This window comes from Martes martes (assembly GCF_963455335.1).
Source record: "Martes martes genome assembly, chromosome: 8".
Classification (NCBI taxonomy): domain Eukaryota; kingdom Metazoa; phylum Chordata; class Mammalia; order Carnivora; family Mustelidae; genus Martes; species Martes martes.
Window position 1 is genome coordinate 41,290,754 of NC_137895.1, and position 19,107 is coordinate 41,309,860.

Genomic DNA, 19,107 nt, shown 5'->3' on the forward strand with positions numbered 1-19,107 from the left:
AGTTCGCAGTTCTGGCAAACCCCAAGTACCATCTTTCGTGTGGTAAATTAAATGTTTTGATGCTTTTGTTTCATTCCCTTTGTAGCATCTGCAAACAGTAGAAAAGACAAGTCTCTGAGAATTATGAGCCAGAAGTTTGTCATGCTGTTCCTCGTGTCCAAAACCAAGATTGTCACTCTCGACGTCGCTGCCAAAATACTGATAGAAGAAAGCCAGGATACCCCGGACCATAGTAAATTTAAAAGTAAGTTATCTTCACCTAAAATGACTTATCAGTACAAAAAGGGTGGGAGTTCATGTGTTGATATTTTCTGCCTCTGAGATTGAAAAAAAAAAGTTTTTTTTTTTTCTTAAGAAGTGCAGTCTTTCCTGCACCCATAAAGGTTCTTGAACGGTGCTGTGAGAGGTAAGCTGGTGAATACCAGAATTCCCATTAAAGTTCTGTCAGATGCCTTTTCCTCAGCAATCAGAGGGGATGGTGGAAGCAGAATGCCGTCCCACAAATGCAGGTCAGGGAGGGTGTAAGATACTTTGCATTTCTCTTTAGTATCGCTGCATCCAAGACGGAATGTCTGAGTTTTCTTTCCCCTTTTTTCCTCACCCCCTGCCTACTCTTCTGATGGGTGGAGATGAAAGTTGTCTGCAGGTAAGAACCAGAGGAATGACCAGGGTAGGGTAGGGGTGGTGGGACAGAGCTACTGGGCAAGGAGAGAGTTTCTGAGTTTCACACCCAGGGCATCTTCTTTTCCTGTCAAGCCTCGGTGGAGCCAAATACCCTCGGCCACCAGTAGCCCTTTCAAGCCCTGGGAAGCCATGAGCTCAGCTTTCTCTGCATTTTCTGTTTCCAGTGGAATTATAGCCAACCTGTGGGAGAAATGAGTAGATAAAATTCAGCTCTATCAGGATTGGGAAGAAGGTTGCGTCTGGGGTGAACGTTTGATGTTTCTGGACCTTAATCACAGCTCCTTTGCTTGATCTTAGCCCAAGGTCAAGTGGTTTCCTACCTATAAATCAATTTCTTGAATAGAAATTACTTTGTGGGCATTGCCCTGCCTGTCGAATGCCTTACCACCCCTGCTGAAATTCTCTTCTAGTACCTGCATTTTCAAATGTCTCTCCCCAGACTTCCTAAGACTCAGGGAATGCCCATCCCACCCCTCCCCCACTAGGCGGCCAGACACTAGGATTCAGGTGAGGAGCTGCCTGTCCTTGGCACAGCTGAACGTCATCACCATGACCCCCAAATCCTCTTGTGTACCCCGGAGTGCAGACTCACAGGAAGCTCTGGGGCATCCCTGTCATTTTCACAGGCCAGCTGCCTGCTCGAGCTGGTGCCACCACCTCCTGCTGGGAGAAACTCAGAGCAAGCTTTTGACATGCCACATAGCAGAATTACATTCACTAAGCCTTTAATTACAGCCCCTGTCCCTCCCTTGGTGTTTTTGCCATCTCAGCGCTCCCTGCCTGTCACCAGGTGCCTCTTAAAAGGGCTGTGAAGTTGTGGAAGAGGAAAGACACACTGACCTTCCCTTAGAATGTGTCTTCGGACACATCAGATACATAAATCCCAGGTGACTGCATGACAGAGCCGTCGGCCTCTGCTGCACCCCACTGCTTTCTGCTGGAGGTTTATATGGTGGCTGAGGAAAGTGACCTGTCACATCAACTAAAATATAGTGGTGTCACAGACGGCGTGACTGTAATTGTGTTTTATATCTTTAAGCAAAGGTACGACGCCTCTATGATATAGCCAATGTTCTGACCAGCTTGGCTCTAATAAAGAAAGTGCACGTGACAGAAGAGCGGGGCCGTAAACCAGCCTTCAAATGGATCGGGCCTGTGGACTTCAGTTCTAGTGGTAAGGTCGGGTGGTTTTTTGAGGCATCTCTTTTATTTGCAATCCCCAATTCCTGTTCCAACTCATGCATCTTCTACACAGTGAGATTGATCTTCATTTCCCATAACCCACGTCACATTCAAAATTAGTCTAGTGGTATCCCTCGAAACAGCGAACGTTTGTCTGTAAGTGGTGTGTGCCACGGCCCACATCCCACTGGAAGGGAAGTCCTGAGAGCTTTTGACGTGGGAGTTTCTGTAACTATTAAATTATAGCTCATTAGCTTTTTTTCATTTTATTCCAAAGCTCCTGGAAGTTTGGGCTTGAGGATTAAAAATAACCCTTCTTACGAACTCTGGTGGTTTCTGCACCAGCAGAATAAAGCATTATTTTTCTTTGAAACTCCAGGTAATGTAAAAATTGTATCAGTTACTATCACGAAACAAGTATGTGGTAAAGATGGCTTCAAATATGGTATGGATGTAATGAACACATCTTTGGTAATTTGTTTAACAGGTTACAAATGTCATAATTACACTAGAGCAAAAAGGGTATTATCTTCTCCTTATTTGATGGGTAATAGCTGAGCAATTGGGGACTAGATCCTACTGTACCATCTACTTTACATACAGCTATGCTGCCTGGAAAAAAAAAGCCATTAAAGTTATTTTTAAATTACCCTTCCAATTTTGGTATTAGAGGCATAAATTCCTGCCACTTAACCCAGGCTTATAAAAGATATAGCTCTCTACCTCGCTTAGAACACATTATTCACTTAGGAGCTAGATGAAACCACTTAAAATCAAGTATAACTAATTCAACCCAGCAAGTACTTACTTGCATGCGGACTGTGCTCAGCTACTATACTAAATGCCACGAGAGGTTTAAAGACGTGTATGACACCATCCCCGCCTGCATGAATTCTACACCTTTGCCATTTTCCACTCCTCTGGCTTTGGCTTCTATTCTTTTCACCTGTGAAGCCCTCTTCTTTTCGACATGTAAATATTCTACTCAACTTTCAAGATCTGGCTCAAATGTCAACTCTTCCAGTTTTCCCTGGGTACCCAGAGCAAAGACTGTCTCTTCGGAGCTATTGTGATTTAATATTGTCCTGTTGTACTCAGGGAGGTTGATACATCTTGCCATCATTGTCCACCCCAGCCCCCCTCCCCCCCACCGCAGCTCTATACGTTTGAAACCAGACTACGTCTGTTTTGTTCGTTTGGTTTTTTCTTTTTTTGAATTTTTAACAACTGTATGAAGATATAATTTTGCATAAGATATGATTCATATAATTCATCAATTTAAATTTAGTGCAGAGTTGTGCAATCATCACCGCAATTACTTGGAAAACAAAGTCACAGTCCCCAACAGAAACCCTGTACACATTAGCACTTTCCACTTCTTCCCAACCTCTCCCTTCCAGCACCAGGAAAATCACTAATATATTTCCATCTCTATAGATTTACCTATTTTAGAGACTGCCTATAAATGAATCATATAATATATGGTCATTTGTGACCAACTGCTTTTACTGAACAGTATTGTTAAGGTCCTTCAACATTAGAATGTGTGTCCTTATCTCCTTGCTTTCCATTGTGGAATACTACGCTGTTGTATGGACATGCCACATTTCTTCATTCAGCAATTGATGGACATTTCGATTTTTTCCACTTTTTGGCTATTATGAATGATGCTGCTTTGAACACTGATGTAGAAGTTTTGATATGGACACCTTTTGCATCTCTTATTGGCATATCTAGGGATGGAAGTGATGGCTCATATGGTAGCACTATGCTTAACATTTTAAGGAATTATAAGGAATTTTAGGGGAAAAAATTTAAGGAATTAACATTTAAGGAACTGTTTTCTGAAGAGGTAGATTCCTAATGAGTTAAAAGCAGACTTGGTCTTTATTTATCCATGATTACCTGTTAGACCCAGATCAGTGCTTTTACTCACTCTTGTTGATTATGAGCTTCTACTGAAGGTATAATGAGCATACATTTGAAAATTAGAAAACAATTAAGCAGTATACATGGTGGTCCTGGCTCTTCGGGAGCTCAGGATATGAGTTACGGTTTAATGGACAAGACTGTTAGGTTTTGGAGGGAAGGAGAGCTTTCCAGTTCAAGGAACAGACACATAAAAACAAATCTGGTGTGTGTTTAGAGAACAATCGCCCTGATTTAAGTGGAGGGCTGGGGATAGGGAATAATGAGACATAAAATGTGATTGGTTGGGACCACATTTTGGAAGCCTTCAAAATAAACCCAGAAGTTTGTCCTAAATGTAACAGTCAGAAGTGATGAGGGATCTTTAGATAGATTAAAGGAGAAGAGGACTCAAAAGTGGTAGTGTCATTGAAGAAACTGGGTAGCCAGGGAACCGAGCTGGTGTTGAGGAGTCATGAATTAAGGGATTTGTGTAACCACAAGGATAACAGCCAGAACAGCTCTGCTCTGAGAAGGGGAAGAAGACTTGGGACCTGGTCAGGAACCTCAACGTGAACTCACTTTCTCTACCTGACAGAAAACTGATCTTTTTTCTGTATATCTGGTTTCCTTACTGACAATAAAACTGTCATCATCAACCCAGCCATCAAATCCAGAACTTCAAGTTACCTTTGATCTTCTTAATTCACTCTCCTTCACTCCTTGAGTAGTGATTCCTCTCAGATAAACTTAATAAATATCTCTTTTCCTCTTCTCCTTCCTACCACATAGCCTTTTCATCCTTTCGCAGCATTTTTGAGATCTTATGACATAGAGTAAATGGCATATCGTTAAAATTACAATTTGGTAAGTTTTGTATTGTGTGGGCCCCTGTGAAATAATCACCACAGTCGAGATAATGAACCCATCACCCTCCAGAGTTTCCTGCCCCTTTGTAATTCCTCCCTCCTGGCCCCCCAGCCCCCGCCAACCCCAACCCCAGGGCAACCACTGATTGCTCTCTTTCACTCTAGATTTGTACATATGTTCTAAAAAATTTTATAAGGGGCTCATATACAGTTGATGCTCATCATTCAAAGTGCCTATTTGCAAATTTATATATTAAAATTACTTGATAATTCCAGAATCAGTACTCATGGTATTTTCTCATTCACAGACCTGCAAAGTGGCAAAAAATTTTGGCTGAGAGCACACTCGTGTTCCCAGCTGAGGTTAAACAAGGAAACACTCTGTTCTCTTGTTTCTCATACTCGTTTCCACATGGCTCTCCTACTCTAAACGAGTGTCCTTTTCGTGGTCTTTTTAGTGCCGTGTTTTCACATTTTTGTGCTCTGTGTTGGGGATTTTGCTGTTAAAATAGTTCCCAAGCGTCCTACTGAAGTGCTAATGATTTCAAGTGCAAGAAGGCGTGATGTGCCTTACACAGGAAATACGTATCTTAGAGGAGCTCCATTCAGGCGTGTGTTCTAGTGCTATTGGCTAAGAGTTCAGTGCTAGTGGATCAACTATATATGTTAAATAAGGCATAATAAACACATATACAACAGGTTTATGTGTTTATCAGTTGACAAAAATGTGACCAGAGGCTGGCAGCAACCTAACCCTTTATTATTCTAAGAGCAGTGGTTTAGTATTTGCTAATTCAGTGTTCATGGTAACTTCCTAGAACATAACTGCCATGAATAACAAGAATTGACTGTTGTTTGTATACTCTTTTTATCGAAATTCTTTCACTTGGCGTATTTTCAAATTAATAATATTATAGCATGTATTGATAATTTTATTCCTTCATATTGCTGAGTATCCCATTGTATGGATATATCATTCTTTATTCATTTACTTGTCAGTGAACATGTGAATTATTTCCAGTTTGGGGCTGTTAGAAATAAAGCTAAATGAATATTCACATACATGCCTTCCTATGGTAGAATTCACCAGTGAAGCCGTGTGGGCAAGCAGTTTTCTACATAAGAAGGTTTTTAATAACAGGTTCGATTTCTTTAGCTATAGGGCTATTGAGGTTATCTCTAGTAATCTTTTCTTCTACTTTGTGTCCAATTTGCTCTTTTTCTAGTTTGTTAAGGTAGAAATAGAGTTTATTCAAGATCATTTTTTTTTGTTTTTAGTGCTATAAATTTTGCTGTAAGTACAGCTTTATCTCTATCCCACAAATTTTGATGTGTTTTGTCTTTCAATTTAAAATATTTCCCTTTTTGGGGCACCTGGGTGGCTCAGTGGGTTAAGCCTCTGCTCTCCGCTCAGGTCATGATCTCAGGGTCCTGGGATCGAGGCCTGCATCCTGCTCTCTGCTAGCAAGGAACCTGCTTCCCCCTCTCACTGCCTGCTGCTCTGCCTACTTGTGATCTCTCTCTCTCCCTCTGTCAAATAAATAAATAAATAAATAATAAATAAATAATTTTTTTTAATTTCTCTTTTTTTGATTTGCAAGTTATTCAGATGTGTGCTCATTTCCAAATCTTCTGGAATTTTCCAGATTTTTTTCTTATAGATTTCTAACTTCAGTGAACAGAAAATATACTTTATATAATTTGAATCCTTTCACATTCATTGAGGTTTGTTTTATGGTACAGATATGATCTCTCCACATATACTTAAAAGAATGGATCTTCTGTTTTGTTAGGTGGAATCTTCTATAAATGACAACTAAGTTAGGTTGGTTGATTGTGTTGTCTAATTCTTCTATATCCTCACTAACTTTATTTATTCTATCAATCATTGATAGAGGAATGTTGAAATGTCTGATTTAATTGCAGATTTGTCTATTTCTTCCAGCTCTCTCGAGTTTTGCTTTGTGTATTTGAAATTGTCATTAGGAGCATAAACATTTAAGATTGATCACTATGTCTTCTCGGTGAATTGACCCTTTTATCATTATGAAATGGCCCTTTTTTATGCCCGATGATATTCTTTGCTCTGAAATCTACCTTATCTAATGGTAATATAATCACTTCAGCTTTCTTTTGATTAGTTATCATAGTGTATATTGTTCATTCTTTTCTTTTTAACCTTTGGTATCTATATTTAAAGTGAGTTTCTGGTAGGTAGCCTACAAACAAGAGTTTTTTAATCTAATCTGACAATTTCTGCTTTTCAGTTGACTTCTTTATACCGTTTACATTTTATGTGATTACTGATGTTTGATTTTAGTCTATCTTGCTATTTCTTTTCAGTTTGTCCAATCTGCTCATTGTTTCTTTTTACTCTTTTTCTCCCTTCCTTGGGATTTATTATTTTTTTATGCTTCCATTTTACTGGCTTATTGATTTATTAGCTTTACGGGCTTATTAGCTATAAGTCTGTTGTGTTATAATAATGGCTGCCTTAGGGTTTATAGTATTCACCTTTAACTTATCACAGGCCACCTTCAAATGATATTATACTATTTATATTGCATAAGAACCTTACAATAGCATACTTTCATTTCTCCCTGCCTGACTTTTGTACTGTTGTTACCAAATATTTTACTTCTCTGTATGTTAAAAACTCCAAAATGCATTGTTATCACTTTTGTTTTAAATAGTCTATTGTTTTCTAAAGTGATTTAATAAGGGGAAAAATTGATATCTACCCAAGTAGTCACCATTTCTGGTACTAGTCATTCCTTTTTGTAGATGTAGATTTCTTTCCATCGGATATCGTTTTTCTTGCCTTAATGGACTTTAACAATTCTTATTGTGCAGATCTGTCAATGATGAATTCTTTCTCCCAGCTCTTCTGTGTCTAAAAGCATCTTTATTTTGCCTTTTTTCCAACTTTATTAAGATATGCTTGTTTATATCACATGTTAAGTTTAAGGTGTACAGTGTAATAATTTGACATATATTGTGAATTGATTACTGCAATAAGTTTAGGTAGGATCTATTATCTCATATTTAATACAATGAAAAGAGAAAAAAAAATTTTTCCTTATTCTCATCCTTATGATGAGAATTCTTAGGATTTACTCTCTTTACAACTTCGAATGTAACAGCAGTATTAGCTGTAGCCATCATGCTGGACATTACATCCCTAGTACTTATCATGTAACTGGAAATGTGCACCCTTCTCCTTTGTTTTTGAAAGATATTTTCAGTGGGTAAAGGATTCTAGAATGAAGGTTTTTTCTTTCAGTATTTTAAAGAAGTCACTCCACTGTCTTCTTAGATTGTTTCTGGTTAGAAATCTATCATCATCTTCCTCTTCCATATGTAGTGCATCTTTTTCTCTGGTTGCTTTTGAGATTTTCTTTCTGACTGGTTTTAAACAATTTGGTATGTGTGCATCGATGTTCCTTTCTTCATGTCTCTTATACTAGGATTTGTTGGCCTTCTTGGATCTATGGGTTGGAAGTGTTTATCAACTGACAAGTTTTCAGCCCTTATTTTTTCGATTATTTTTTTCTTTCCCTTCTTCTGTTCTTGGAGACTCCAGTTATGCTTATATTTGACTGTTTGAAATTATCCCACAGTTTTCTGATGTTTTGTTTCTTTCATTCTCTTCACCATCATTTTGGATGGTTTCTATTGCTACGTCTTCATGTTCACTATTTTTTTTCCTACGGTGTCTAATCTGCCATTAATCCCCTGTATTTTCTTCTCCAGCATTATGGTTTTTAACCACTCAAAGTTTAACTTGAGTCTTTATATTTTTCAGTGTCTTTACTTAATATGCCTAATCTTTCTTCTGGTTTCCTGAATTCATGGAATACAATCATAATACCTGTTTTAATGTGCCTGTCCACTAATTCTATCATTGTGTCACTTTTGAATCCATTTCCTTGATTTATGTCCTCATAGTGGGTTATATTTCCCTGCTTTTTTGTGTACCTGATAATAATTAATTGTAAGCCAGACACTGAGATTTACATACTGTTGAGTACTAGATATTTCAGTATTTCTAAAAATATTCTTCAACTTTGTTCTGCAATGCAGTGAAGTTGCTTGGAAACAGTGAACCTGTCAGGTCTTGTTTTTAAGCTTTGGTAGACAGGATCATCAGAAGTTCATTTTCAGTGCATTACCCTCACTATTGAGGCAATAATACCCTTTTTGGTATTCTAACCAGTAATCCATGAATTAGGAGATTTTTCCATGCTGGCTATTGGCAATAGGCACTATTCCCAGCCCTGGATGAGCTGCAGACACTATTCCTTCTTCTCCTTTTAAGTGGTTCCTTTCCTGACCTTGGGTAGTCTCACATGCATGAGTACTCCACTAAACACTTAAGTGGGGGTGGGACCTTCTGCAGATCTCCAGCATTCTTTTGGTATGGCTTTCTTCCCTGGAGTTTTGCCCTGCAAACTCTAGCTACCCTGGCTTGCCTTGGCTTCCAACTCCAACCTCAAGTTGGGGAGATTTCCAATCTCTGTCCAGATTCCCTTCCCTATACTCCAAGCAGGAAATATTCTCTGGGCAGTAAGTGAGGGCAATATTGGTCTCACCTTATTTGATTCCTATCTCTGAGGATCACTGCCCATTTTTTCCTACTGTCCAGTGTCTTGAGAGCCATTGTTTTATTTGTTTTGTCTGATACTGTGTTTAAGGCAGGAAGGTAAATGTATTCCCTGTTATGATCTTTACCCATTTTCTTTTTGATTTTGTAATTTTTTATTTTCTAGAAAGAGTATTTTGGAGGGTTTTGTTAGGAGAAAAAACTGTAAAAGTGATTTTTTAAAAATTTTTGTGTGTTTTAGAAAATGTAAGTCTAGCTGAGCCTTTCCATTTATTAAATTAGTCTTATAATTAAAACGTGCATGCTTTGAACTTGGAAAAATCACACAGATGAACAGGGTAGGAATGACTGAGCAATGGGGACTATTTCTCTGTAGAAAATAGGCCTGGTTCTACCTAGGAAATTCTGTCCTGATTTTACACAGGCTCCTTTAAGCATAAAATGGGCCTCTTAACACTTCTGTTCTCACTATTCTGCAACATTTCAACCATGAGGCTTTTGCTGACCTTATTCCCTTGGTCACTTAGTAACTGAGCCTCCTACTGCATAAGAAAGACATAATAAAGCAGCATAATAGAAAGTAGAGATTCTTATTGCCATAGAGCTGTGGCCTAAGAGGCTGATCTCAATTAGTGTTAAAATCTCTAAATCTGTGTGTTGGGCTGAGCATGGTTGGGTTTTCCTTTGATATCTCTGCCCAGAGAAAGCATCTGAAATGTCAGGTCCATTCTAATTTGGGTTGGAGAACATCTTGCTCTATTTTTGTTGCAGTTTAGATAATTTTAGAATATATGTGGATTCAGTTTCACTTTATAGTCTTTTACTAACTCTTAAAAAATTAGTACATCAAAAGAAATTGGGGTTTGAGACAAGGCTCATAAAATTCCTTTGATTGTCTTAGTTTTTAATTTATAGAGTAGCTCCATTACAATTACAGGCTCTCAAAGCTATATCTTTAAAAGACTAAAATTATCCAGAATTACAGCTATATAACACTACCAATTCTCTCATTTATTTAGATGAAGAACTAGTGGATGTTTCTGCATCTGTCTTACCAGAATTGAAAAGAGAAACATATGGCCAGATTCAAGTCTGTGCAAAACAGAGGCTGGCTCGACATGGTTCTTTCAGCACAGTTCAGGCTTCTGAGAGGATCCAGAGGAAAGTGAACTCGGAGCCCAGCAGCCCTTATAAAGAAGAACAAGGTATCTGCCTTTCCATATTCTGTGGAATCCGTCAGTTGTCCTGTAACAGTCACCCCACCCAGGCATTTTAAAATAAGCTGACTCTAGGCCCTGCCTGTTTCTTCCACTTACCTGAAGTGAAATGATGGTTGGGGGTAAAAGAGTTGCTTGCTTCACAGGGAGTGAACATGGCCCCATGCCTGAAATTCATCCTAGTCCACCAGTGAAGATTAGCTGGTTTGCCAAGGTTGGTCTGTTTGATGCATGTCAGACATTCATCAGATTTACAAAACAACACGTGTTTTGTCTTCTTTCTAATTATTGATAAGACCTAAATTCCCCATTAACAGCTAGCTTCTGGAAATTTCTCTCTTTGAATCAAAACCGGAATTGATTTCAGATAATCTTATAATCCCTGAGCAGTGAATAATGAATCCAGCTGTATATAATTGGTGTGTATAAATCCCCTGCCGTATTTTGTTAGAGTTTTATTTTTCTTTTCAGGGTCAGGTGGCTACTCCTTAGAAATTGGAAGTCTGGCAGCTGTTTACCGACAGAAAATAGAAGACAGTTCACAGTGAGTAGCCTTCAAAAACTCTGAGTGTATTCTTTTTTGTTTTTTTAAGATTTTATTTGAGAGTGAGAGAGAGACAAAGAGAGCATGAACAAGGGGAGGGGCAGAGAAAGAAGCAGAGTCCCCGCTGAGCAGGGAGCCCAATGTGGGCTCGATCCCAGGACCCCAAGATCATGACCTAAGCCAAAGGCAGATGCTTAACCAACTGAGCCACCCAGGTGCCCTGAGTGTATTCTTTTCTATTTTCTGGTGTTAACTTCAACTCCATTGAAATGCCACCTATCAGAATGTAAATTTTAGCAGTCTTGCCCCTAAGTTAGCCATTTGTACATTACAAATTTTCTGGATTTCCCCTTTGTGCTCATCATTGTGCTGGGTGTAGCATCAGGGACACAAAAGTATGAAAAATTTATACCCTAAGCTAATGAAAGCTTATAGGGGAAAAAATAAAAACAAATACATTGATAAAAGTTCACTACTAACATGGCCCTGAGAACTGATGATTGTAGTTCCTGGAATCACTTGTCATCACTGTAGCTAACTTTGTTTATGAACTACCAGGTCCTGTTCTGAAAGTTTTTTGTATAGTAACTCATCTAATCACAACAGTCATTTGAGATTGGTACTCTCATCTTCATTTTACAGAAAGGAAACAGAAACCCGAAGAGGTTAAATAACTTGCCCAAGGGCACAGTGCTAAGTAGTGACAGAGCCAGGATTCAAACCCAGGCTATCGGACTCAAGTTTTGGGTCTGATTTTGAAGGAAATCACATATTATGGGAGGAAGCAGAGGAAATGCTAATGTGGGAACTAGAGAGGATTTTAATGACCGATTTGGGAAGAAACAGTTTGTGAGGCAGGGTCAGAGTATGGGGACCATACACTGATTAGTTTAGCCATAATGATTTGTACAAATAGGAAAGCAAAAGGAAACCTCATTCATAGGGTGCCTGGGTGGCTCAGTGGGTTAAAGCCTCTGCCTTCGGCTCAGGTCATGATCTCAGGGTCCTGCAATCGAGCCTTATATCGGGCTCTCTGCTCAGCAGGGAGCCTGCTTCCTTCCTCTCTCTTTCTCTGCCTGCCTCTCTGCCTACTTGTGATTTCTCTCTGTCAAATAAATAAAGTCTTAAAAAAAAAAAGGAAACCTCATTCATAAAAAGAACTTGGGGTGTTGGGGGTAAATAGGTCAAACTGGTAAAAAAAAAAACTTTAGAAGCCAGGTAGAAGAGTATGGGTTTATGAGACAGACAGTAAAGACCTACAACAGACTTCCTGGAGAACACCGTGGCTGTTTGAAATCAGTGTAAGACGGTGAGTCAGCACAACTCACCAAGATAGAAAGAGACCTCACACAGGACACCTAGGTCTCAGATGATGGTGCTGCTATTGGTGGAGATGCGGAGGGTGAAGGTAGATGACTGGAGGTAGGTAGGACGGTGGGGGATATACTCAGTATGGGTATTTTGAGCTTCACAGAGCTGAGTAGTAGTGATTTCTCATTCAGAGGGGCTGCGGCCAGAGAGCTTTACTCATCTCTGCAGCCCAGGGCCCTCCATCTGATTCCCAACAGCATGTGGACAACAAAACAAGGCAAAATACATCTCACTGATTCCATCAAAAAGGCTCAAAGAAATCCCTCTCCTCTGTTTACTAGTTCTTAAAGGAGTCTTAAATGGGTTTTCCTCATCTGTTTCCAAAAATACACTAAGGACATAAATGTTTTTTGTTATTTAGGAATCTTTCTGTATAAAAGGCCCAGACATTGTTTTTAATCTATTAAATAGGGCTTAATTTTGAAAATTGTGCCTAAAAATTGGAATTCTAGCAGAATAAGAATGACAGAAAATAATTTAGTAGATAACTTTATTTCCTCACTCACTGCCCACTCCATTTGTCTCACAGTGGATTTGAGACACACCAGATGTGTCCTTTAAATGAAGCTCTGGTCCAGTCTCGGCTGTCTACCCAGAATGTCATTCAATGCCTGAGTGTGAGGCCCATCTTCCTTACATTCAAGCAGGCTGGTTGACCTTCAGTAGGCTGATCAGTCACTGAACTCACTTTTCCTCCCTCGTCAACTGGCAGGGGGTAACTATCATTATAATTATGTAAAATTATTATATTATGTTAGTCATGGGGCATCTGTGGGCCTGCTATAGGGTAGCAGTCACTATGTGCTGATAATTATTAGACATAGAGGAGTCAGGGGAGAGCCGGTGTGATCTCTAAGCTGAGAGTCCCCCAAGGGCTCACCCACCCCATCCCTAACCATCCGTCCAGGTTGTATGGTCATCTGCTCTGGAGTCAGGTCGTAGGTGCTCAGGGGCACACTTTAGTATCAGCTTGAGCAGCATTATCTCATTTCTGCTTTGGTACGTCTCTCTTTAGGAAAGCAGAGAATCTGGAGCTGGTGGAATGTGGTAACTTGATGGGACCCATTATGTTCCTTTTTACCGCAGGAGGAAAGCCTTCGTCAGTAAGAGAGTGATGCCTCCGTCAAGCAGCCTGGACCCTGCTGCTCCTCTCCCTGGCTTGTCTGTTGACTCAGAATATTCTGCTAATCCTTTACCACACCAAGTATTTTCTGTGGCCCAAACGGACCTGCAGGCCTTCTCCATGCAGAACAGTCTGACTGGACGAATGAGTGTCTCACCAGCTTCGGCTGCCTCGGACACGGAGACCCTGAAACCAGCCCTGCTGGCCAGCCAGCCTGTGGTGTATGTGCCCTCCACCTCGCTGTTCATGCTGTACGGGAGCCTACAGGAGGGACCGTCCCCAGGGTCTGGCTCGGGGTCTGAGAAGGACACATCCACACCCTCAGTTCAGAAGCGCCTTGGGGAGGAGAGGAGGCCTCAGGAGGAGGAGCCAGCCACTAAAAGACAGAGCAGGGACTACGAAGACAGCCCTCTAGCTCTTGTCGTGCCCAAGGTAAGGGAGTTCGGGTGTACAGATGTATAGATGCTAATAAGCCACTGAGTCTGAAATGGGAGGTATTTCATGTGTTGCTTATATAATTAAGCCCAGGACTGGCTCTGCCATAAAATCTTGCCATAAAGTAGTACCGTAATAAAAGTGACTTTTATAAAATTCCCACTTTGCATAAAATGCTATAAAGTGTTAAAAAAAAAAAAAGACGCATAATCCTACCACATAGAGTCAATCACTGTTAATATGTTTGTATATTCCTCCCCGTCTTTTGGCTTATCCTTTTTTTCTTAAATGAGTTGAGGTCACTGACATAATCATCTAAATCCAGGGTCGGCAGTGTAGGGGCTGCTGATCTTTCAGTGTCTGTGTCCATTCTCATCACAACTTAGAGATCCTGTTTCCCCAGCTACAAAACGAAGGGAACACAAATATGAGCTGTTCACATCTCCCACTCAGTAGCCATTCAGAGGTGAACAAGATCTGACCAATCCAACACTCAGGAAGCAGAAGCACGATCATGGCAGGCATCTGTGCTGGGTTCACTAGGCACCCGCATGGAAATCAGTCTATTACTGAGGATGCTTTCTCTTCTGTTCCTTTCTCTCGCCAGAGTGACTCCTTCTAATTTTGTATATAGCCTGGGGTTGCAGAATGGCAATGAAAGACTGACTAGTATATATAGGTCTTAGATAACCAAGACTGGCTTTGGGCCAGTCCTCCTGCAGTCGTTACTGGGCCACTCAAAGTCTGGGACCCACACCCTTTATGTGTCAGCAGCTCTGAAATTTATCTCATTGTCTAAACACTATGGCCAGTCTGTCATTGTTAAAACTCCATTATGTCTATACTTAAGAATCCTAAGCCTGTAGAAGTATGTGATGGGACACTGATTTTCAGACCATTGCTATAAGCGTGACTGAAACAACAGACATACTCAATTCAGTGTGGCACACGTTGGTCTTTGACCTGTTTGTTTATGTGTTAGCTGTGTTGAGAAAGCTGCTATCAAAATTTACCACTGGGATTTTTCTTGCTTTTCCGGTTCCTCATTGACTGTGCGTAGAAACCCTCAGAGTCCACAGACATTGCCTCCCCCAGGACCCCAGGTAACAGTGGCTCTGTACCCCTCGAAGACATTCACATGGAGGCCCAAGTCTCAGCTGCAGAGGAGCCTTCGGCAAAGGCCACAGCCAACTACTTCGTTTCTTCTGAGTGGGGAAATCCTTCAGGAGACACAGAGATCGAAAAGTCTTCAAAAGAAAATGAAAGCACCAAAGAGCCCTCTTTGCAACAGTACCTTTACGTGCAGTCGCCGGCCGGTAAGGAGGGTCCTCGTGTCTTAGGGCCCCTCGGGGTGGTCGGGTCATAAATTAGATTTTTACATCTTTTCCATGTCACCTGACAAAGTGGTTCATCAGTGAGCTGCTGTCTACACAGCCTCTGAACCATTTTACTCTCGGCCCTTTCTTTCCCTCCATCAATGAAATGAAGGTAGAGGCTGCTTTTACTTTGGCCAACTCGAAGGAGACTATGAAGATAATTAGGGCAAGTCATCTTTTTTAAATGCATTAAACTTTTGGTCACCTTGTACAGCTAACGTGCTGATGTCTTGAATATCCAGAGGTACTCAGCACGTCACTGTGGTCAAGGGCTGGGTCTAGAGAGGGCTGGACATTAGAGCTGTTCATTACCTGCATGAACTTAAATATTCAGGCGTCTTTGTGGTAAAGCAGCACTAACAATGGCACCTGTGTCGTGTGGGTGCTCTCGAAACTGAATTAAATTTTATAGATAATACATCTAAAACACTTCGGATGATAGTGCCTGACAGTAAGACTCCAAAGCTGTCAGTGTTTTGAAATAAAGCTGAAATATAATAGATCCCTAATTTTTAAGACATGCATTGTGTACATAAATCTGCTCTCGATGCAGAGACTTAAATTGATTTTCCTGAATTTTCCATTCACTTCACAGGTTAGGTAGGTGTTATTATTGAGTTATCTACAAAACATTCTTTATTCCATTAGCAAATATTTTCTGAGGGTTTGATATAAGTATGATATTCAAAGGTGCAGATACACCTATAAACAGGAAACAGACTGAGTCCCTGCTGAATGGAAATGACAGCCCAGCACTGGGATTCTTAGCTTTTGCTGACACTATGGTAAAGCCTGTGGATTCCTCCTCAGAAAGTTTAAAAAATGCATAGAATTAATAAATACATAGGATAATAAAGGAGGCAAATTATATTGAAATACCATTAGAAAAAATAATTTTTTTAATTATAGTAATAAGAAGATCCGACAGTAGTTCCAGTGTTCTCATAATTTCAAAGTCGTAATGAGCTTGACAGTCTAGTAACAATCTCCCAAAGCTCTAATGTTATAGGAATATATATGTGCTTTTTACTAGTGACAATTCAAGGTGCTAGTAATACTGTTGGATTTGTTGCCTGTGATCCAAGTTGAGGGAAATACAAATTTGTTAGAAGTTTACAAAAATAAAGATAAAATTTTTCCCGTCCAAGTTCACTTTCCTCCTCAATTTGCATTCAGTGGAACACATGTTAATTGACTATCTCGGGAGACACTGAGATCCCCCACATTATCCCACAGGTGGGTGGGATTTCAGTGGTGTCCACTGCTGGGGAGAAGCGGTGCAGGGTGGGGAGAGCAAGGGAAGGGGATTGGCCTGGTCAGGTCAATTCATTCACTGTGGGTTCCCATTTGAAAGGGCCGTGGGGGACATGTGCTGGAAACATACATTCTGTTGACTTTCACCTTGTTCTTCTGTTTCAGGATTAAATGGTTTCAATGTGCTCTTATCTGGCAGTCAGAACCCCCATGCCATGGGACCCCCTTCAGGTCAGCTGCCATCTCTCAGCATTCCTTGCATGGTCTTACCATCTCCGACACTGGGCCCTTTCCCCATCCTCTATTCTCCCACGATGGCCAGGCCGCTTTCCTCTGCCCCCGGTGCTCTCCCAAATGCGGGACCTGTGAATTTTGGCTTGCCTGGCCTCGGATCAACAGCTCATCTTCTCATCGGCCCTGCAAACATGGTTAATCCAAAATCATCAGCACTCCCCTCCGCAGACCCTCAGCTTCAGGGTCCGCTCTCACTCAACCTGAGTCCAGAGATGCCAACATCACACAACGTCATCCAGCCTGAATCCCCTGTGTATGCAGGGCATCCTGTCCCCATAGTAAAATTACAACAGGTGAGTCGTGCCGTGAGCCCAGGAAGGTCATCATTCTGCGATGGGGTCAGTTCAGTCTGCATTTCATGAGCTTTGCTTTTAGTCTCATGCCAGCAGTAGAGAGGCTCCAGGTCAGGGTCTACCCAGCTTCTGTTGGAGACTGGAGGCTAGAGATGCTGTGCTTTGAAGACAAAAATATTTTTTAGTTGTCAGTATGTTCCTTAAAATTAAAGGGACTTATTTCAAGGATGGTTCAGGGGGCTTGTTGATGAATGCTGAATATTCCGATGATTTCTCCAGGCTTTCATTTCATTAGATGAATGGCAGGAGAGCACCCTGAATTTTCATTGTACAGCTGTAGAAACAATTCAGGGAAACAGAAGTCTGGATACAAACACAAAGATTCCTAGCATCTGTCATTTCTCAAAATGCAGTGTTTAGGAGGCTGTACACACACACACACAAATGTACATATATGAATTTTATAATCAATATTAATTAATCAGTACTGTATTTCCCCCAAACTCCCATTTGTAGTTCGTCAGTATGCAAGCGTTGTTGCCTTAGGCATTGTCCAGAGTGGTTCCTTTCTCTCACGGAGACAGAGTTTTATGTTGTGGCCCAAAATATTTTAGACAAGTAAGTCAGAGGCTCACAAGTTTGCTAGATGTTGAAATTAAACAAGTTAGTTTTTAAACAAGGTGATGAGAATGTGACATGCTTTCTGATCACCAGTCATGTGCCAGGCATTCATCCAGCCAGTTAAGATAGGAAAGTAAACAGGATAATTAATGGTCCTTGCCCTTTTAGGGCACATTAAGGAGATCAATATGCAACATTTAACACAAGAATATACATAGTAGCAAGTGTACAAAAAGAGCCAAGACACACATACTTACTGTATGCCTAGCATAGTCCAAAGTGCTTTATAAATATTATCTTGTCTAATTCGTGCAGCCCCGTGAAGTCGTCACCTTTGTCACCCCCACTGTATGGATGAAAACAGCGAGGCACAGCTTGGTTAAGTGGTTTGCCCATGTCAGCCAGCTAGTCGTGCTGGTGGCACGCTCCCAGCCTCTTCATTAGGCTGCCTTTCTGCACACAAAACAAAGAAGTGAATTTCCAGTTGTGGGAAGTGTTGGGGAGGAGACAAAGCAGAGGAGTGGGACAGAAAAGCGAAAAGAACGACACATAAAGATCGTACTGACACAGGTCAAGAAAGAGCTTAGTTCAGAGACTGAGAACAATTTGACTTCACCTGTTTTTGTTTGCTCTTTTAGTCCCCAGTTCCCGTGACCCCCAAGAGCATCCGACGCACACATCGTGAGACATTTTTCAAGACGCCTGGCAGCCTCGGAGACCCTGTCCTTAGGAGAAGAGAAAGGAATCTGACACGAAACACCAGCTCAGCGCAGAGGAGACTCGAAATCCCCAGCAGCGAGGCTGACTAATCCAACGCCGTGCCAGACGGGGGTGGGGGCCCCCCGGGCTGACCTTCCCCATCCCAGGTGATGCCCTGACACTGAATACAAAGCGGGACGCAAACCATCCGGTCTTCGGCACACATCGTCCTCTCTCTTTCACCCGCCGGTTCTAATGATAACTTCCCATCATCATGAATCATCTATTCCTGAAAGCAATTGTTATTAATTGTGCATTTAATATCAGCTAGAGTCCAGACTCTGTGCGTGGTGTCACAGTGAAAGCACCGACTGACTTTTGTGGTTTCGATTCAAAAATCCTCTTATTGCTGGAAGCCAATCTGAACAGGCTACTGGAGCCTTGTGGTTTTTCTGCTGGGGGAGGGGACTGTCTAGCACTTAACTAGGGTGAGCATTCTTGGCAGGTTTTTCCCCTCGCCCTGAGCATAGATCTGTGGTGAGAGAAACTTCTTTTCTGCAGTTTAAAAAAAGCTACTGCTTCCTTAGGCTTCATCAGGAAGCCGACTCCAGTTGTGAATCCTATGGTATTATTT

The 19,107-nt window shown here is 41.1% G+C and overlaps 1 protein-coding gene across 1 annotated transcript in view; it reads left to right on the top strand.

Moving 5' to 3' along the window:
• Window positions 1-18,583, top strand: part of E2F7 (E2F transcription factor 7) — a gene marked incomplete at its 3' end in the record, with an annotated part of 36,779 nt that extends 18,196 nt beyond the window's left edge. Inside the window, exons 6-13 of the mRNA XM_080811370.1 lie at window positions 86-244; window positions 1,724-1,858; window positions 10,266-10,451; window positions 10,935-11,007; window positions 13,465-13,933; window positions 14,997-15,252; window positions 16,732-17,153; window positions 18,413-18,583. Coding sequence (XP_080667496.1) covers window positions 86-244; window positions 1,724-1,858; window positions 10,266-10,451; window positions 10,935-11,007; window positions 13,465-13,933; window positions 14,997-15,252; window positions 16,732-17,153; window positions 18,413-18,583 — 1,871 coding nt within the window. The remainder of the gene's footprint in view (window positions 1-85; window positions 245-1,723; window positions 1,859-10,265; window positions 10,452-10,934; window positions 11,008-13,464; window positions 13,934-14,996; window positions 15,253-16,731; window positions 17,154-18,412) is intronic.
• Between the last annotated feature and the right edge of the window lie 524 nt (window positions 18,584-19,107).